Source organism: Bos grunniens, chromosome 22 (assembly GCF_055505025.1).
Source record: "Bos grunniens cultivar Pamir isolate PY7600 chromosome 22, Bosgru_T2T1.0, whole genome shotgun sequence".
Lineage (NCBI taxonomy): Eukaryota > Metazoa > Chordata > Mammalia > Artiodactyla > Bovidae > Bos > Bos grunniens.
This window is the reverse complement of record NC_141186.1, coordinates 49951336-49968467: the sequence shown is the minus strand read 5'-3', so window position 1 is coordinate 49968467 and position 17132 is coordinate 49951336. Positions and strand designations below refer to the sequence as shown.

Genomic DNA, 17132 nt, shown 5'->3' with positions numbered 1-17132 from the left:
AGCAGCATTGATGACCATTGCTTAGTGTATTTCTTTTTAGGATTTCCCTTTTTGTTAATTATTATTCATATCATTCACTTGGGATTTTTCTTTTTTCTGTTGATTTGTAGAAGTTCCTTATACTTTTTACATCTTTTTTTGATGAAGTAGAGTTGACTTATTAGTTTCAAGTGAACAACACAGTGGCTCAGTGTTTTTATAGATTGTACTCCATTTAAAGTTATTATAAAATATTGGCTAGGGCTTCCCTGGTGGCTCAGTCGTAAAGAAACCCACTGCCAATGCAAGAGGTTTGATCCCTGATCCAGGAAGATCCCACATGCCTCGGAGCAACTAAGCTTGTGCACCACAACTACTGAGCCTTTGTTCCTAGAGCCTGTGCTCTACGAGAGAAGCACCGCAGTGAGAAGCACCGCAACTGGAAAGTAACTGTTGCTCGCCACAGCGAGATAAAAGCCTGCTCAGTAGTGCTGCTGCTGCTGAGTCGCTTCAGTCGTGTCCAATTCTGTGTGACCCCATAGACGGCAGCCCACCAGGCTCCCCAGTCCCTGCGATTCTCCAGGCAAGAACACTGGAGTGGGTTGCCATTTCCTTCTTCAGTGCATGAAAGTGAAAAGTGAAAGTGAAGTCGCTAAGTTGTGTCCGACTTTTAGCGACCCCATGGACTGCAGCCCACCAGGCTCCTCCGTCCATGGGATTTTCCAGGCAAGAGTACTGGAGTGGGGGGCCATTGCCTTCTCTGGCTCAGCAATGAAGACCCAGCCAAAAATGAATTCATAAGTAAATAAATAAAATTTTTAAATGTTTTAAAAATAATTGGCTATATTCCTCATGTTGTACAATATATCCTTGTAGCTTACTTATTTAGTAAATAGTAGTTTGTACCCCTTAATTCCCTACCCTTATCTTGCTCCTCCCAGTTCCCCCTACATAGTATTTACCATTCATTTCTCCTTTGTATTTGTGATTCTGTTATTGTTTTGATATATTCATTTGTTTATTTTTTTTATTCCACATGTAAGTGATATCATACAGTATTTGTTTTTCTCTGACTTATATCATGAAGGATAATACACTCCATATCTATCCATGTTGTCACAAATGGCAAATTTTCATTTTTTATGGGCAAGTAATATTCCATTGTATATACACCATATCTATCCCTTCGTCTGTTAGTGGACGCTTAGGTTGCTTCCATATCCTGGATATTGAAAATTATGCTGCTGTGAACATTGGGATGCATGTATCTTTCTTGAATTAGTGTTTTCTCCTTGAATATATACCCAGTAGTGGAATTGCTCGGTTATGTGGTAGTTTTATTTTTAGTTTTTTTTTTTTTTAATTTAATTTTATTTTTAAACTTTACATAATTGTATTAGTTTTGCCAAATATCAAAATGAATCCATCACAGGTATACATGTGCTCCCCATCCTGAACCCTCCTCCCTCCTCCCTCCCCATACCATCCCTCTGGGTTGTCCCAGTGCACTAGCCCCAAGCATCCAGTATCGTGCATTGAACCTGGACTGGCATCTCGTTTCATGCATGATATTTTACATGTTTCAATGCCATTCTCCCAAATCTTCCCACCCTCTCCCTCTCCCACAGAGTCCATAAGACTGTTCCATACATCAGTGTCTCTTTTGCTATCTCATACACAGGGTTATTGTTATCATCTTTCTAAATTCCATATATATGCGTTAGTATACTGTATTGGTGTTTTTCCTTTTGGCTTACTTCACTCTGTATAATAGGCTCCAGTTTCATCCACCTCATTAGAACTGATTCAAATGAATTCTTTTTAATGGCTGAGTAATACTCCATTGTGTATATGTACCACAGCTTTCTTATCCATTCATCTGCTGATGGACATCTAGGTTGCTTCCATGTCCTGGCTATTATAAACAGTGCTGCGATGAACACTGGGGTACACGTGTCTCTTTTCCCTTCTGGTTTCCTCAGTGTGTATGCCCAGCAGTGGGATTGCTGGATCATAAGGCAGTTCTATTTCCAGTTTTTTAAGGAATCTCCACACTGTTCTCCATAGTGGCTGTACTAGTTTGCATTCCCACCAACAGTGTAAGAGGGTTCCCTTTTCTCCACACCCTCTCCAACATTTATTATTTGTAGACTTTTGGATCGCAGCCATTCTGACTGGTGTGAAATGGTACCTCATAGTGGTCTTGATTTGCATTTCTCTGATAATGAGTGATGTTGAGCATCTTTTCATGTGTATGTTAGCCATCTGTATGTCTTCTTTGGAGAAATGTCTATTTAGTTCTTTGGCCCATTTTTTGATTGGGTCATTTATTTTTCTGGAGTTGAGCTGTAGGAGTTGCTTGTATATTTTTGAGATTAGTTGTTTGTCAGTTGCTTCATTTGCTATTATTTTCTCCCATTCTGAAGGCTGTCTTTTCACCTTGCTAATAGTTTCCTTTGATGTGCAGAAGCTTTTAAGGTTAATTAGGTCCCATTTGTTTATTTTTGCTTTTATTTCCGATATTCTGGGAGGTGGGTCATAGAGGATCCTGCTGTGATGTATGTCAGAGAGTGTTTTGCCTATGTTCTCCTCTAGGAGTTTTATAGTTTCTGGTCTTATGTTTAGATCTTTAATCCATTTTGAGTTTATTTTTAGTTTTTTGAGGTACCTCCACACCATTTTCCATAGTGACTACACTATGTAAACTTACATTCCCACCAGTGTACTAGGGTTCTCTCCCCTTCGTACTTTTTCTTCAGCATTTATCATTTGTAGACTTTTTGGTGATTAGCCTTTCTGACTGGTTGTGGTGGTTACCATGCAAAATAAATAAACCGCCTACACAACACAGTAGCATAAAAGCAAACAACCCAATTAAAAAATGGTCAGAAGACCTGAACAGACGTTCTTCCAGAGAAGATATATAGGCACATGAAAAGATGCTGAACATCACTGTTTGAGAAATGCAAATCAAAACGACAGTGAGATACACCTCACAGCTCTCAGAATGACTGTCATCAAAAAGAACACAAATGTTGGTGAGGATATGTTTTAAAATTTATTTTTAATTGGACGATAACTGCTTCACAGTATTGTGTTGGTTTCTGCCATCTGGTACATCAGCATGAACCAGCCATAGGTATGCATGTGTCCCCTCCCTCGTGAACCTCCCTCACACCTCCCACCCCTTCCCACCCCTGTAGGTTGTCACGAAGCACCAGGTTTGAGCACCCTGGGTCATCCAGCCAATTCCCACTGGCAAAAAGTGAGGATACTTTTTAAGGGATAACATACATAGGTAGTTAAAACATGAAAGAGCAAAAGGGTAGAAATCAAGACCATGTTTACTAGTAGAAGATTGAAAAGGATTGTTATTAGGCATGTGCACATAGTGAGATTCAGAGGTTAAGGCCGGATGTAGTACACTGGCAGGGGTGCTGTGAGCATAGTTTGGAAGCCCATGTACATGACTTGGTGATGTTTGGTAGCCAGGTTTGTAGAAGAGTGTCTATTGGAGGGAGGGCAAAGAATATATTATGGTAAAAGCTGTACTTAAGAGAACTTACTAGATTTCAGGCACAGTTAACTCCTAAAATAATCCTAGATAGATGCTCTTTTTGTTGTTGTTGCTGGGTGAGGCAACCACACTCACACAGAGATTAGTAAATTTGCCCAAGGCACAGCAGTTCACAGAGTTAAGACAGAAAACTAAGTCTAAATTCTGACTCTAGAGCCAGTACCCTTATCCACTATGCTGTATTGTCTTTACTTCAAAGAACTATGAGACCCCAGAGCAAGGGTAGGTCATAGGAAGGCAGGAAATGGTCTGGGTAAATTACACAGATTGAGTGTTTTTAATGGTGATAAACGTAAATTGTAAGATAGTGTTCTGAAGTAATTTGTGTTTTTGTTTGAAGTTCCCAGCTGTTTTGTTGGTTTCAGTAGGTAAGAGAGAATCGGTAGGTAAGACTGGAGCAGACAGGGGCAGAATTTGGCACAGCAGAATCCCTTAATGCCCTTGGAATTTTGACCTTGCCTGAAAGTACTGTTCATGCAGCATCTCTAGATAACTTGGATGCAAATGTGTGCCTTCTGCCTTTTCCATTCTTTGCTGAAGCTGGTTGCTTCATAGTCTGAAGGGGCTTGTTTGGCAGGGTAGCTGCTATCATTTCTGCCCTGTATATACTGTCACCAGATGTGGAAGCCGTGAACCGACAGATGCTATGCTGTAGTCAAGAGACAAAGCTTTCTCCAGGGCGTTTTTCTGCTGTGGAATGTGTTTCATTTTTCATTCACTCTGGGAATGAGACATATAAATGATGTAGCTTTTGTGTTGATTCTGGCAGGGAATCACTGCACTTGTGCAGGTTTGGCTGCTTTCATTTGTTAATATTTAAAGTAATAAACAGCAATGAAAGCTGAATTGAGACTCTGTTTAACTTTGTGACCCAGAGAAACACACTTAGGGTAGGGGAGGCTTTTAATGGTAAGGGTTATTTAATTTCATTTTTAAAGATAATCAAATATGTTTATATGAATTTTGAAAAAATATATTAAAAATAACCAGGCCTTTAGTGAAAAATAGTAGTTTTTGGCCTTATCTCTTCCCATTCCTTTTTTTTTTATTTTTTTTTATTTTTAAACTTTACAATATTATATTAGTTTTGCCAAATATCGAAATGAATCCGCCACAGGTATACCCGCGTTCCCCATCCTGAACCCTCCTCCCTCCTCCCTCCCCTACCCTCCCTCTGGGTCTTCCCAGTGTACCAGGCCCAAGCATCCAGTACCGTGTATCGAACCTGGACTAGCGACTCATTTCATACATGATAATATACATGTTTCAACGCTATTCTCCCAAATCTCCCCACCCTCTCCCTCTCCCACAGAGTCCATGATTGCCATTCCATACTTAAGTTTTTAAGTTCTTTTAACTATTTCTTCTTTTATTTCATATTTCTAAATATTCTTTTAACATATATTTTGATTTTTCTATTTAGATGTTATTTAATGATTTCTTACTATAGAAGATAAGAATTAATCTTTGAATGTTTTTCTCCATACACATATACTGTTCCCATCCTCTAGCACTTCCGAAATAGTTATATCACCTTTTTTTTTTTCGTTAAGTCAGTATGTAGCTGTAACTATGCCTGTGTAACTTCTTTCACCTCTGAGCCATACAGTAAATTAAAGTTACATTTCCTTTCTTGTGTAAATTTGTTTTTTTTTAATATTAATAATTGTTGCTTTTTGTTTTGTTTCATGTGTTTTCCTCCTAGTCTTCTGGCAGAAATGAAGATCTCCTTTGAATATGTTCAGATACTTTAGGGTGTTTTTTTTTAGTTTAATTTTTTTCCCCAGTGACAACCTATATGGAGCCCTCCAACCTCCTGTGTTAATCTGGCCTGAGGATTTCTTTGCCCTTCTCCTATGTTCCTTTGTCTCCTGCATTAAACCAATCTCACTTTGATTCCTGCTTTACTTCCTCATTTGATGAATTACTTTCTCTATAACTTCCTGAGAAAAGTGTGTAGGAGAATATTTTTTGAGACTTTGCATACTTGAAATGTCTTTAGACCACCCTTACCTTGATTGATGGTTTGGCTTGATATAAAATTCTTGATTACAAATAATGAGCAGAAGTTTTAAAGTATTACTTTATTACTTTCTAGCTTCCAGTCTTGTTACTGAGAAGTCCAGTGTCATTCTAGTTCCTGAGTCTTTTATTGACAGTTGTTTTCCATGAAAGATTTTAGGATCATCTCTTTGTCCCCAGTGGTCTGCAGTTTTACAGTGATATGTCTGAGTTGTATTTTTCCATTGATTATGCCAGCTATGCAATGAGTTCTCTCATTCTAGAAACTAGTTTACTTCAGTTCTGGATTATTGTATTGTACAATACAATATTGCACAATAATTATTGTATTACTTCTTTGGCAGTATCTTTCTGTTTATATAACTTTTCTCCTAGAAATTCTTTTATTAGAATTGGACATCCTAGAATGATTCACTAGTTTTCTTATATTTTCTCACTCATTTATCCATTGTATTATGTTTTTTTGTATTACTCTGTGTCAGAATTCCTCAAAGTTTTAGTCTGTCATTATTACTTAATTTTGTTTTAAATTACAGCTATCCTCTTTCTACCTGCTGCAAGCTTTTGAGGCTCTAGATCTTTTTCTCCTGTTTTGTTATCTCCTGTTCTTTTTTCAAGGGTATACTATAATCATTGTGCTTTCTAGAATGTTGATTATTGTTTCTTTGAAATGTTATTTTATTCCTGGAATGCTTTCTTTGTTATATTAATATATTGTTTTTCCCATTAATATTTAAGAATGATGCATCAACATTTTGACAGAAATTAAAGGAGTAAATAAAGCCACCTCAGTTCAGTTCAGTCGCACAGTCATGTCCGAGTCTTTGCGACCCCATGAACTGCAGCACGCCAGGCCTCCCTGTCCATCACCAATTCCCGGAATTCACTCAGACTCATGTGCATCAAGTTGGTGATGCCATCCAGCCATCTCATCCTCTCTTGTCCCCTTCTCCTCCTGCCCCCAATCCCTCCCATCATCAGAGTCTTTTCCAATGAGTCAACTCTTCGCATGAGGTGGCCAAAGTATTGGAGTTTCAGCCTCAGCATCAGTCCTTCCAATGAACACCCAGGACTGGTATCCTTTAGGATGGACTGGTTGGATCTCCTTGCAGTCCAAGGAACTCGCAAGAGTCTTCTCCAATACCACAGTTCAAAAGCATCAATTCTTCAGCGCTCAGCTTTCTTCACAGTCCAACTCTCACATCCATACATGACCACTGGAAAAACCATAGCCTTGACTAGATGGACCTTTGTTGGCAAAGTAATGTCTCTGCTTTTCAATATGCTATCTAGGTTAGTCATAACTTTCCTTCCACGGAGTAAGCGTCTTTTAATTTCATGGCTGCAGTCACCATCTGCAGTGATTTTGGAGCCCCCAAAAATAAAGTCTGACACTGTTTCCACTGTTTCCCCATCTATTTCCCATGAAGTGATGGGACCACATGCCATGATCTTTGTCTTCTGAATGTTGAGCTTTAAGCCAACTGTTTCACTCTCCTCTTTCACTTTCATCAAGAGGCTGTTTAGTTCCTCTTCACTTTCTGCCATAAGGGTGGTGTCATCTGCATATCGGAGGTTATTGATATTTCTCCCATATATATAAATAAAAGAATGTTTGAAAGTAAGAGATGAAATGGAGAGAGGTCTGGGAATCTTCCCTTAACCACTTAAACTTGAGGTGCAGTGTTTACTTTCTATTAAATTGATTTTGACCTAAAGTTTTTAGCACTTATGGCAGCCCCTTTATTCTCTTTGACAAGAGTGGTACTTTTGATGTAATTTTTAAGTTAGATTTTTATAGTCCTATTCAGATCAGATTAGATCAGATCAGTCGCTCAGTCGTGTCCGACTGCTTGCGACCCCATGAATCGCAGCACACCAGACCTCCCTGTCCATCACCAACTCCCAGAGTTCACTCAGACTCACGTCCATCGAGTCAGTGATGCCATCCAGACATCTCATCCTCTGTCATCCCCTTCTCCTCCTGCCTCCAATCCCTCCCAGCATCAGAGTCTTTTCCAATGAGTCAGCTTTTTGCATGAGGGGGCCAAAGTACTGGAGTTTCAGCTTCAGCATCATTCCTTCCAAAGAAATCCCAGGGCTGATCTCCTTCAGAATGGACTGGTTGGATCTCCTTGCAGTCCAAGGGACTCTCAAGAGTCTTCTCCAACACCACAGTTCAAAAGCATCAATTCTTCGGCTTTAGTGTATGTTAAACAATCTGTGCATATATAGCTATAAAATAAAGTTAGCTTGGTTTGTGATGGATACTCTACAGCTTTGCTCATTTACTGACTTAGAGACATTATTGCAGCAATTTTTTTCCTTCAACACTGAGTTACTAGCAGTTTAATAAAAATAATTTTTAAATCAGGAGTATTTCTGCAGAGCTCCAAAAATTCTTTCACAATGATAAGGTAAATTCTACCTGCTTGTGCTTGCACAGTAGTTAAATTATTCTAAATGTATGGTTTTTGCTGGCTCTTCAGTGTACTTTCCAAACATTCTGTGACCATTCTTGACAAATATTAGAGCTTTTGCAGAGGGTACATATGTTACTAAGATTTCTTTTCTTCTCCTTAAAAAGAACTTTTTTTCTTCTTTTGTTTTAGCAATGATAGTAACTAGGGATGATTGTGCAGGAAGGCTAAATTTTATTGCCAATCTTATTACAGGCATACCTGGTTTAATTGTGCTTTGCTTTATTGTGCTTCATGGATACAGTGTTTTGGTTTTCTTTTTTCTTTTTTTGGCAAATTGAAGTCTGTGGCAACCTTGTGCAGAGCAAGTCTGTTGGTGCCATTTTCCCCACAGCATTTGGTCACTTCATATCTCTGTGTCTCATTTTGGTAATTCTTTTAATATTTCAAACTTTTTCATTATAATATTTGTTATGGTGATCTGTGATCAGTAATCTTTGTTATCATACTCCTCTTCCTCCTTACAAAAGGCTCAGATGATGGTTAGCATTTTTTAACAATAAGATATTTTAAATTGAAATGTATACATTGTTTCTTTAGACATTATTGCTATTGCACATTTAATAGACTACAGTTTAGTGTAAACCTGGACATGGAACAACAGACTGGTTCCAAATAGGAAAAGGAGTACGTCAAGGCTGTATATTGTCACCGTGCTTATTTAACTTATATGCAGAGTACATCATGAGAAACGCTGGGCTGGAAGAAGCACAAGCTGGAATCAAGATTTCCGGGAGAAATATCAATAACCTCCGATATGCAGATGACACCACCCTTATGGCAGAAAGTGAAGAGGAACTAAACAGCCTCTTGATGAAAGTGAAAGAGGAGAGTGAAACAGTTGGCTTAAAGCTCAACATTCAGAAGACAAAGATCATGGCATGTGGTCCCATCACTTCATGGGAAATAGATGGGGAAACAGTGGAAACAGTGTCAGACTTTATTTTTGGGGGCTCCAAAATCACTGCAGATGGTGACTGCAGCCATGAAATTAAAAGACGCTTACTCCTTGGAAAGAAAGTTATGACTAACCTAGATAGCATATTGAAAAGCAGAGACATTACTTTGCCAACAAAGGTCCGTCTAGTCAAGGCTTTGGTTTTTCCAGTAGTCATGTGTGGATGTGAGAGCTGGGACTGTGATGAAAGCTGAGTGCCAAAGAATTGATGCTTTTGAACTGTGGTATTGGAGAAGACTCTTGAGAGTCCCTTGGACTGCAAGGAGATCCAACCAGTCCATTCTGAAGGAGATCAGCCCTGGGATTTCTTTGGAAGGAATGATGCTAAAGCTGAAACTCCAGTACTTTGGCCACCTCATGCGAAGAGTTGACTCATTGGAAAAGACTGATGCTGGGAGGGATTGGGGACAGGAGGAGAAGGGGACGATAGAGGATGAGATGGCTGGATGGCATCACTGACTCGATGGACATGAGTCTGAGTGAACTCTGGGAGTTGGTGATGGACAGGGAGGCCTGGCGTGCTGCGATTCATGGGGTCACAAAGAGTTGGACACTGAGCTGCTGAACTGAACTGAACTTTTATGTGCACTGGGAAGCCAAAAGATCTGTGTGACTCTCTTTATGTTCATATTCACTTTATTGTGGTGATCTGGAACCAAGCTCACAATATCTATGGTGTATCCCTTATATACTGTTAGTTTGGTCTACTGAGGAGCAGGTTTCTCAGAAGAAAAGAATTTTTCGGCCTGAATGGGATATTTAGCTGTCCTGTGTCATCAAGTGCTCGCAGGTAAATTGTGTGCTCTTGAGTCAGTCTCCCAGATTGTTCACGTTGAATGATGTGTGTTCTTTTCTGCTAGGTACTGTGTGGTGTCTGAGCAGTGCTGATGGAGCCTCTAGTGTTAGGACCTCTGGTCACAGAGGCCATTAGGTTGGCCTGGAAAAAGAAGTTAGCACCACATTGATTATAATAATAGGGCTGCTTTCTGATTGTATGATCTGTTTCTTTCTTATTGCAGATTAGTATTCCCAGCTTTATATAATTAGAAACAGTAACTGATTTTTCTATTGGAAAAAAATACCGTACAGTTGTGCTGGTTTATCTACATAACAAACTACTCCAAAGCTTAGTGGCTTAAAACAATGATTTACTATATTTCATTCTCTGGATATAGTGAGGTCAGCTGGGCAGTTTCACGTAGGGTTTATCATTCTGTTGTAGTCACATGTTGATAGAAGCTGTACTCTTCGGAAGGTGTGGCTCGGCTAGGTGTGGCATCTGACATAGCTCATGCCCACAGCTGAGATGGCTTAATGGAATGTCTCCTTGTGACCTCTCCACATAGCTTGGGCGTTTCACAGCATGGCGGCTGGATTCTGAGAGGCAACCTCCCAAGAACATGTATTCCAAGAGACAGGAAACAGAAGCTGCCAGACTAGTTAAGGGCTGTGTCTAGAACTAGCCTACTCACTGCTGTCCCCGCTCACCACTGGATTGGTCAGAGCAGTCTTAGGGCCTGGCCAGATTTAAGGATGTGAAGAAATAGGCTCCAGGGACTTCTCTGGCGGTGCAATGGTTAGGACTCCATGCTTTCACTCGGTGGCTCAGGTTCAATCCCTGACCGGGGAATGAAGATCCTCCTAGCTGCAAGGCAGAGCCAAAAATGGAAAAGGAAAGAAAGAAAGAAATGTGCTCCAGTTCATTCTAGGGGAGTGTCAGATTCATATTTTTGCAGAAGAGCACTTGGGATGGGAGGTATTATTGTCATCTTTGGAAAATACAATCTATTAGAAACTCTTGATTTAAAAAAATAAATAACCATGTAATGCCTTAAAAGAATGTATTAGTATATTCTTGCATTAATAGTATATGTATGTGTGTGTGCATATTTGTTATATGGATATTGTATGTATGTGTATGTGAGTATATATTATGTGTGTGCATGTATATATGCATACACATGTATATGAAGTGAAGTGAAATCGCTCAGTTGTGTCCAACTTTGCGACCCCAGGGACTGTAGCCAACCGGGCTTCTCCATCCATGGGATTTTCCAGGCAAGAATACTGGAGTGAGTTGCCATTTCCTTCTCCAGGGGAACTTCCCAACCCAGGGATCGAACCCAGGTCTCCTGCATTGTAGGCAGATGCTTTATTGTCTGAGCCACAAAGGAAGCCCCCTCAGACGTATATATGTGATGTTTCAGTATCAATATACCTCATTATATGTGATTTATAATAAACGCAAAACTGCACTTTTAGTTAGTGTTCACAAAGTCAAAACCATCTAACAGTTGAGCTATCTTTCCCCTGACAGTTTGTTACCACTCTCTATGAAACTTTTTTTTAAGATCTTTTCTTCTGTTCTCAAACCTCTAACACCCACTCCCACTGTACTCACTCTCAGCTGGTGACCTTGCTTTTTATTTCCTTGAGAATAAAACATCCAAAGGGAAAATTTAGTTCTGTCACCGAATCTCCTGAGTACTGGTGTCATTACTCAGTTGTGTGCCTTTTGTTTCTGTGACAATGGAATATCCTGCATAAGCAAAACCTCCTCTTTTAACCTGGGACCCATCTCTTCTTGACAACTTAAGGATTTAACACCTGCATCATCAAATTTTCCCCTTTACCAGATTATTCCCTTCGGCATACAAATAGCCTAAAATTGTGTTTTGTTTTTAAAAATCCTGCCTGGTGGCTCAGATGGTAAAGAATCTGCCTGCAATGCGAGAGACCTGGGTTCGATCCCTGGGTTGGGAAGATCCCCTGAAGGAGGAAATGGCAACCCACTCCAATATTCTTGCCTGGAAAATTCCATGGACAGAGGAGCCTGGTGGGTTACACTCCATGGGTTCGCAAAGAGTTGGACATGACTGAGTGACTAACTCTTTGCTAATAGCACAACGCTGCTTTGCTACTCTGTTTCTCTGCTTCCAGTTAGTGAGAGTTCTACAGAAGTGTTGTCTGTGCTCTGTCTGTTCCATCCTTTCCCATTAATCTTGAGATCACTCTGGCCATCCCATCAGTGGCCACCACAGTGCCAAGAACAGTGGCCAGTTCTCAGTCTATGTTTTATGTAACCTCTCAGTACATTTAACAAAGTCTTTTAACTCCTGTTTTCTATACTCTTGCTTTTCCTCTCACCTCACTGCTTGCTTCTTAGTTTCCTTTGCTAGATTCTCCTCACTTTTCTGACCTCTAAGTGTTGAAACTCAGTGTCAAACTTAGCATGTCCAAATTGAGCCTTGTTTGCCTCTTCTAGGCCTGCTTCTCGGTCTAGGAAAAAGAATGGTCCTTGATTCCATTCATATCTCATCCAATCGATCATCAGATATGGACAGCTCTAACTGCAAAACATGTCAACGTTCCGAACTCTGAAATGTTTACCTTTACCATTCTTACCTTTGTCCTGTCAGCCATCATCTTGTGGATTGTTGCAATAAATAGTTTCCTATCTGGAACCCCCACTATCTCTTTGCACAGAGCACTCAAAGCAATGCTTTCAGGACTTGTGTCATATCACATTACATTTCTGCTCCAAATCTCCAGAGGCTTCCAGTTTTGCTAGGAATAAAAGCTAAAGCCCTTAACATAATTAACAAAGACCCAGCCTAATCTGGTCCCATGTTGCCTCTCACTGCATGATCACTACTTTCCCCCTTGTTCACTTTGCTTCAGGTGCGCTGATCTGTTTATTCTCTGTGGATATCCCAAGTCTACTTCCACATTGAGGCATTTGCTCTTGCTGTTTCTCATGTCTGAAAATTGCCCGTTTTCCTAAATGCTGTCACCATATTTCATTCAGGTTTCTACTTAAAGTTCAGCTCTCAAAGAAGCCTTTTCCTGACTATTCTACCTGAAGCAGTACCTTCTTCTGTTCCCCAGCCAACCGACCCTTGGTCACCCATTGTTCCTGTTCTGCTTTAATTTTTCTTCTTAGAATTATGTATTTGTATATGAGATATTATGTATATCTCACCACCATTATGTATTTGCCTATGTGGTCTGTCTCTGCCCACTGGAATGAAAGCACCATGAGTGTAGGGACTTAGGATCACAACAAAGTGATAGCTCTCAGCAGGTGCTCCATAAGTGTTTGTTAACTGAGTGAATGAATACATGCTTATATGTCTCTATAGTGGATTGTTGCATATGGCTTGATGGGCAAGTATTAATCCTAACTTCCTATTTTAAGTTTAGACAGGTGGCCCTGATTGGTCAAAAAGAAATGCATGTGCTAGAAGAAAATAGCACATTGCCACTGTTGCTTCAAGCTCTCAGTTTTGCAGATGCAATTTGCTTAGGCTTTGTTGCTTTTGAGCTAGCGAAAATTTGGGTCCTGTCAGCCAGCATTGTGTACCATCAAGGTGCTTAACTTTTCTTCATATGTTCATTGAGTAAAGAAAGAACAGCTTGATGGAGTTAGAGTGGGTGATTACTAAGGTCTTCTATTAATAGTTAAAAATAATTTCTCTTTAAAATGGACCTTTATAAATCTAATGCTCCATTAGATGATTTCTGAGTAGCATGTTGTTCCAAACATTGTAATCATAAGATCAGGGCTACTTAAAAACCTTAGCTGATTCTACGAATTTTTAATTTACTTTCTATAATTTTAATTATAAGTTTATTTATAGCCAGCTTATTTTGAATCCAGCTTATTTTGGCAAGTGTCTCTTTAGGGGAAATCCCAGATAGAGACTTTGCTAATACTATGGTAAAGATTGATCTGTCCTTAAAAGTGTTCTTTTGGACTAGTTACATTTGAGGAATTTTAATTATCATATAAAATTGTGCTTCTGTATAATAGAAACAGGAATCAAAAATTCCAAAATCAAGATTTTACTTCTGAGCAAATAGAACTTTAGTTTTTAAACCTCTGTATTTAAATGATTCTTTTTGATGAGCATCTGTGTACTGTCGTAGCATTTACAGTTTTTACTTGTAAGGTTAAAAGCACTGTGATGTCCATAATTAAGTTCATTAAGATGTTTCCACTTAACTCTTATAAAGGTGAGACTTTTTATTGAACTGAAAAGAGTAGAAATCTGTGACACTGGGGACACATACTGTTTTCAAAAGCTAATTAAAACTAGATGAGGCCTGGAAACCTGGAATGAATCTCACTCCAGAGACTGTAACTTTATGTTGGAGCAGTTCCTTCAAAATAGGGCAAGTGATTCTCTCCCTCCCTCCCGCAACTTCAGTATCCTTCTGGAGAAACCAGAGGTGTTGCTGGATGGTTGAAATCTTCCTTGTAACATACAGAGTAACTTCTGTCAGTGAAAACCTCTCTAGGCTTCTTTGTTTCTTTTTTTTTGTGATTGAGTTTAGTAACTTACTGGAAAATTAATAGTCCAGGATAGAGTAAACAAATGGCATTTTACATGAGCCAGGTCAATTATGTTGTTAGATATCACTTTATAGAGATTTTTAGACAGTAGGAACTAAGGACATTGTTTTAAGATTCTTAAATAAGCTTCTCTTTACATTGCCTTTTTATTTTTTTAGAGGTTCAGAGAAATGAGCACTTTTCATAGTTTAACTGTTTCTCTTTTTTTTCATTCCCTTTCCATATCCCTTTTTTATTTCACCCAACACCAAAAATGCCCTTTCAGAAACATAAAGTAGATCTTTTCTACAAGCTGCGCCATGTGATGAATGAACTTATTGACCTTCGAAGGCAGCTCCTGTCTGGTCACCTGACTCAGGATCAGGTGCGGGAGGTTAAGCGGCACATCACCGTGCGCCTGGACTGGGGCAATGAGTAAGTATGAATACCATTCGGGTATCTCTCAGTTTCATTTATGATAACTCAGTCCTTACGAAGTTTGTACCTGATCAAAGCTTATCTTTAGGAATGAAAAGACATGGTTGTATTCTCTACTAAGCTTTGATCATTTTATAATGAGTAGTTGTTTCTTGTACTTTATAGCAAAGGATATTCACTGGTTGGTTCTACTCACTGAAACTCTGTCAGTCTCTATTTTCAGCCTTGAACACATGTATACCTGTGGCGGATTCATTTTGATATTTGGCAAAACTAATACAATTATGTAAAGTTTAAAAATAAAATAAAATTAGAAAAAAAAAAAGAAAGAAAATTAAATAATTGGACTGCATTAGCCTCTGGGCTTTCTTCCAGCTCAAATTCCTTGGTCGTAGACCTCAGTAATCAGAATACTCTTTTGTTTCATCCTTTAGTATCTTTTAATTTCTTGTGAATTTAGTGTCCTTTACATCTTACAGTCATATAATGAATCTGAGTAAGCATATACTACAAATGGAAACTGTCTACATCTATACTTCAGAATATTCTTAACTAATTTATCATTCAGAAATAGTCCTGTATTTATGCAGTGGGTATGCTTATTTGCTATTGCCATACAAGTAAAATTATAAGACTTTGACATGGGAAGCTAGAGTAGATAGTACTCAGGTTTTATTTCCTCCAGACTTAATAACTGGTATAATTCTCAAATGCTTTTGTCGTATTGTCTTAAAATCGGGCCCATTGAACTTTGAAGTGACTAGATTGCTTCCTATTTAAGATATACAGATACCTGAAAGTATATTTTAGAACAAGTGTTTAGCTCCTCTCCTCCTCAAGACATGATTGAAATGATAAAAAAAAAATAAAAGGAATGGGAGAAGCCCAGCAATAAATGGGAAATATGAGCCCATTTCTAGAAGCTAAAAAATAGATGGAGGATTAGTGACAGAAGAAGCCTATAATATGGAGGAAGACTTAGTTAATGAAGGAGCTGGTCTACCTTGCAGCTGCTAGAATCATGAAAGAAAGGGAGTGTGTATGGGGAGGGAGGAGGGAGGAGGGTTCAGGATGGGGAACACATGTATACCTGTGGCAGATTCATTTTGATATATGACAAAACCAATACAATATTGTAAAGTTAAATAAAATTAAAAAAAAAAAAAGGAAAAAAAATAATAAAAGGAAGAGAGGGAAAAAAAGTATGTAAAGTAATAGTTCACCACCATGAGTGGAAAGCCTGGCAGCCAGCTGTTTCCCCTTTAGATGAACGAAGACCAACTGCCTAGTGGGAAACTGGGCAACAAAAGTTTGAACTGGGACTTTATTGGAAAGCCTTCCATTGTGAGGCATTTAAGGGTTTCAGAGTATAATGACCAGATCCCTTCTACCTACCAGAAAGAGAAACTTGCTAGACATTCACCCATGTATAAAATCTCTGCATGTCTCTAGTGCCTTTTCAGAGAAGGCAATGGCAACACACTCCAGTACTCTTGCCTGGAAAATCCCATGAACAGAGGAGCCTGGTAAGCTGCAGTCCACGGGGTCGCTAAGAGTCGGACACGACTGAACGTCTTCACTTTCACTTTTCACTTTCATGCATTGGAGAAGGAAATGGCAACCCACAGTGTTCTTGCCTGGAGAATCCCAGGGACCGGGGGAGCCTTGTGGGCTTCCAACTATGGGATCGCACAGAGTCGGACACCACTGAAGCAACTTAGCAGCAGCAGCAGCAGTGCCTTTTAAATTTGAATGGACAATCGAGTATTACCAGGTATTTGAAGAAATACTTTCACAGGGAAAAAAGGGAGATGAATAAAATATCTGGCCTGAGAGAGAGCTTGGGATTAGCAAAGAACGTTAAAAATTCCTGAGTATCCTCAAAGAGAATCAAGAAGATTCATTATGTATTATAAAATGCTATGAAAAAGGAAGAGAGAGTAGGACTTCAAAAAAGAATTCAGGAAGAGAACAGGAAGATAAGATTTTTTCCTTTATTCCCAGAATACTGAAATATCTTTTTTTTTTTATTTTATTTTTAAAATTTACAATATTAGTTTTGCCAAATATCGAAATGAATCCACCGCAGGTATACCCGCGTTCCCCATCCTGAACCCACCTCCCTCCTCCCTCCCCTACCCTCCCTCTGGGTCGTCCCAGTGCACCAGCCCCAAGCATCCAGTACCGTGCATCGAACCTGGACTGGCGACTCGTTTCATACATGATATTATACATGTTTCAATGCTTCAAATATCTTTTTTTAAACAAGTTTATTAACATTGGCTTCCCTGGTGGCTTCCCTCGTGACTCAGATGGTAAAGAATCTGCTTGCAATGCAGGATA

General features: G+C 39.2%; 1 protein-coding gene across 18 annotated transcripts in view; it reads left to right on the top strand.

The window, feature by feature from the left end:
- DOCK3 (dedicator of cytokinesis 3) overlaps window positions 1–17132 on the top strand; it is a 307148-nt gene that overhangs the window by 106122 nt on the left and 183894 nt on the right. For 17 of the 18 annotated variants that reach the window (XM_086367783.1, XM_086367778.1, XM_086367775.1 and 14 more), the window contains exon 6: window positions 14638–14786. The exons of the other annotated variant lie outside the window; for it this stretch is intronic. In XM_086367783.1, coding sequence (XP_086223909.1) covers window positions 14638–14786 — 149 coding nt within the window. The remainder of the gene's footprint in view (window positions 1–14637; window positions 14787–17132) is intronic. 18 annotated transcript variants of the gene reach the window in all.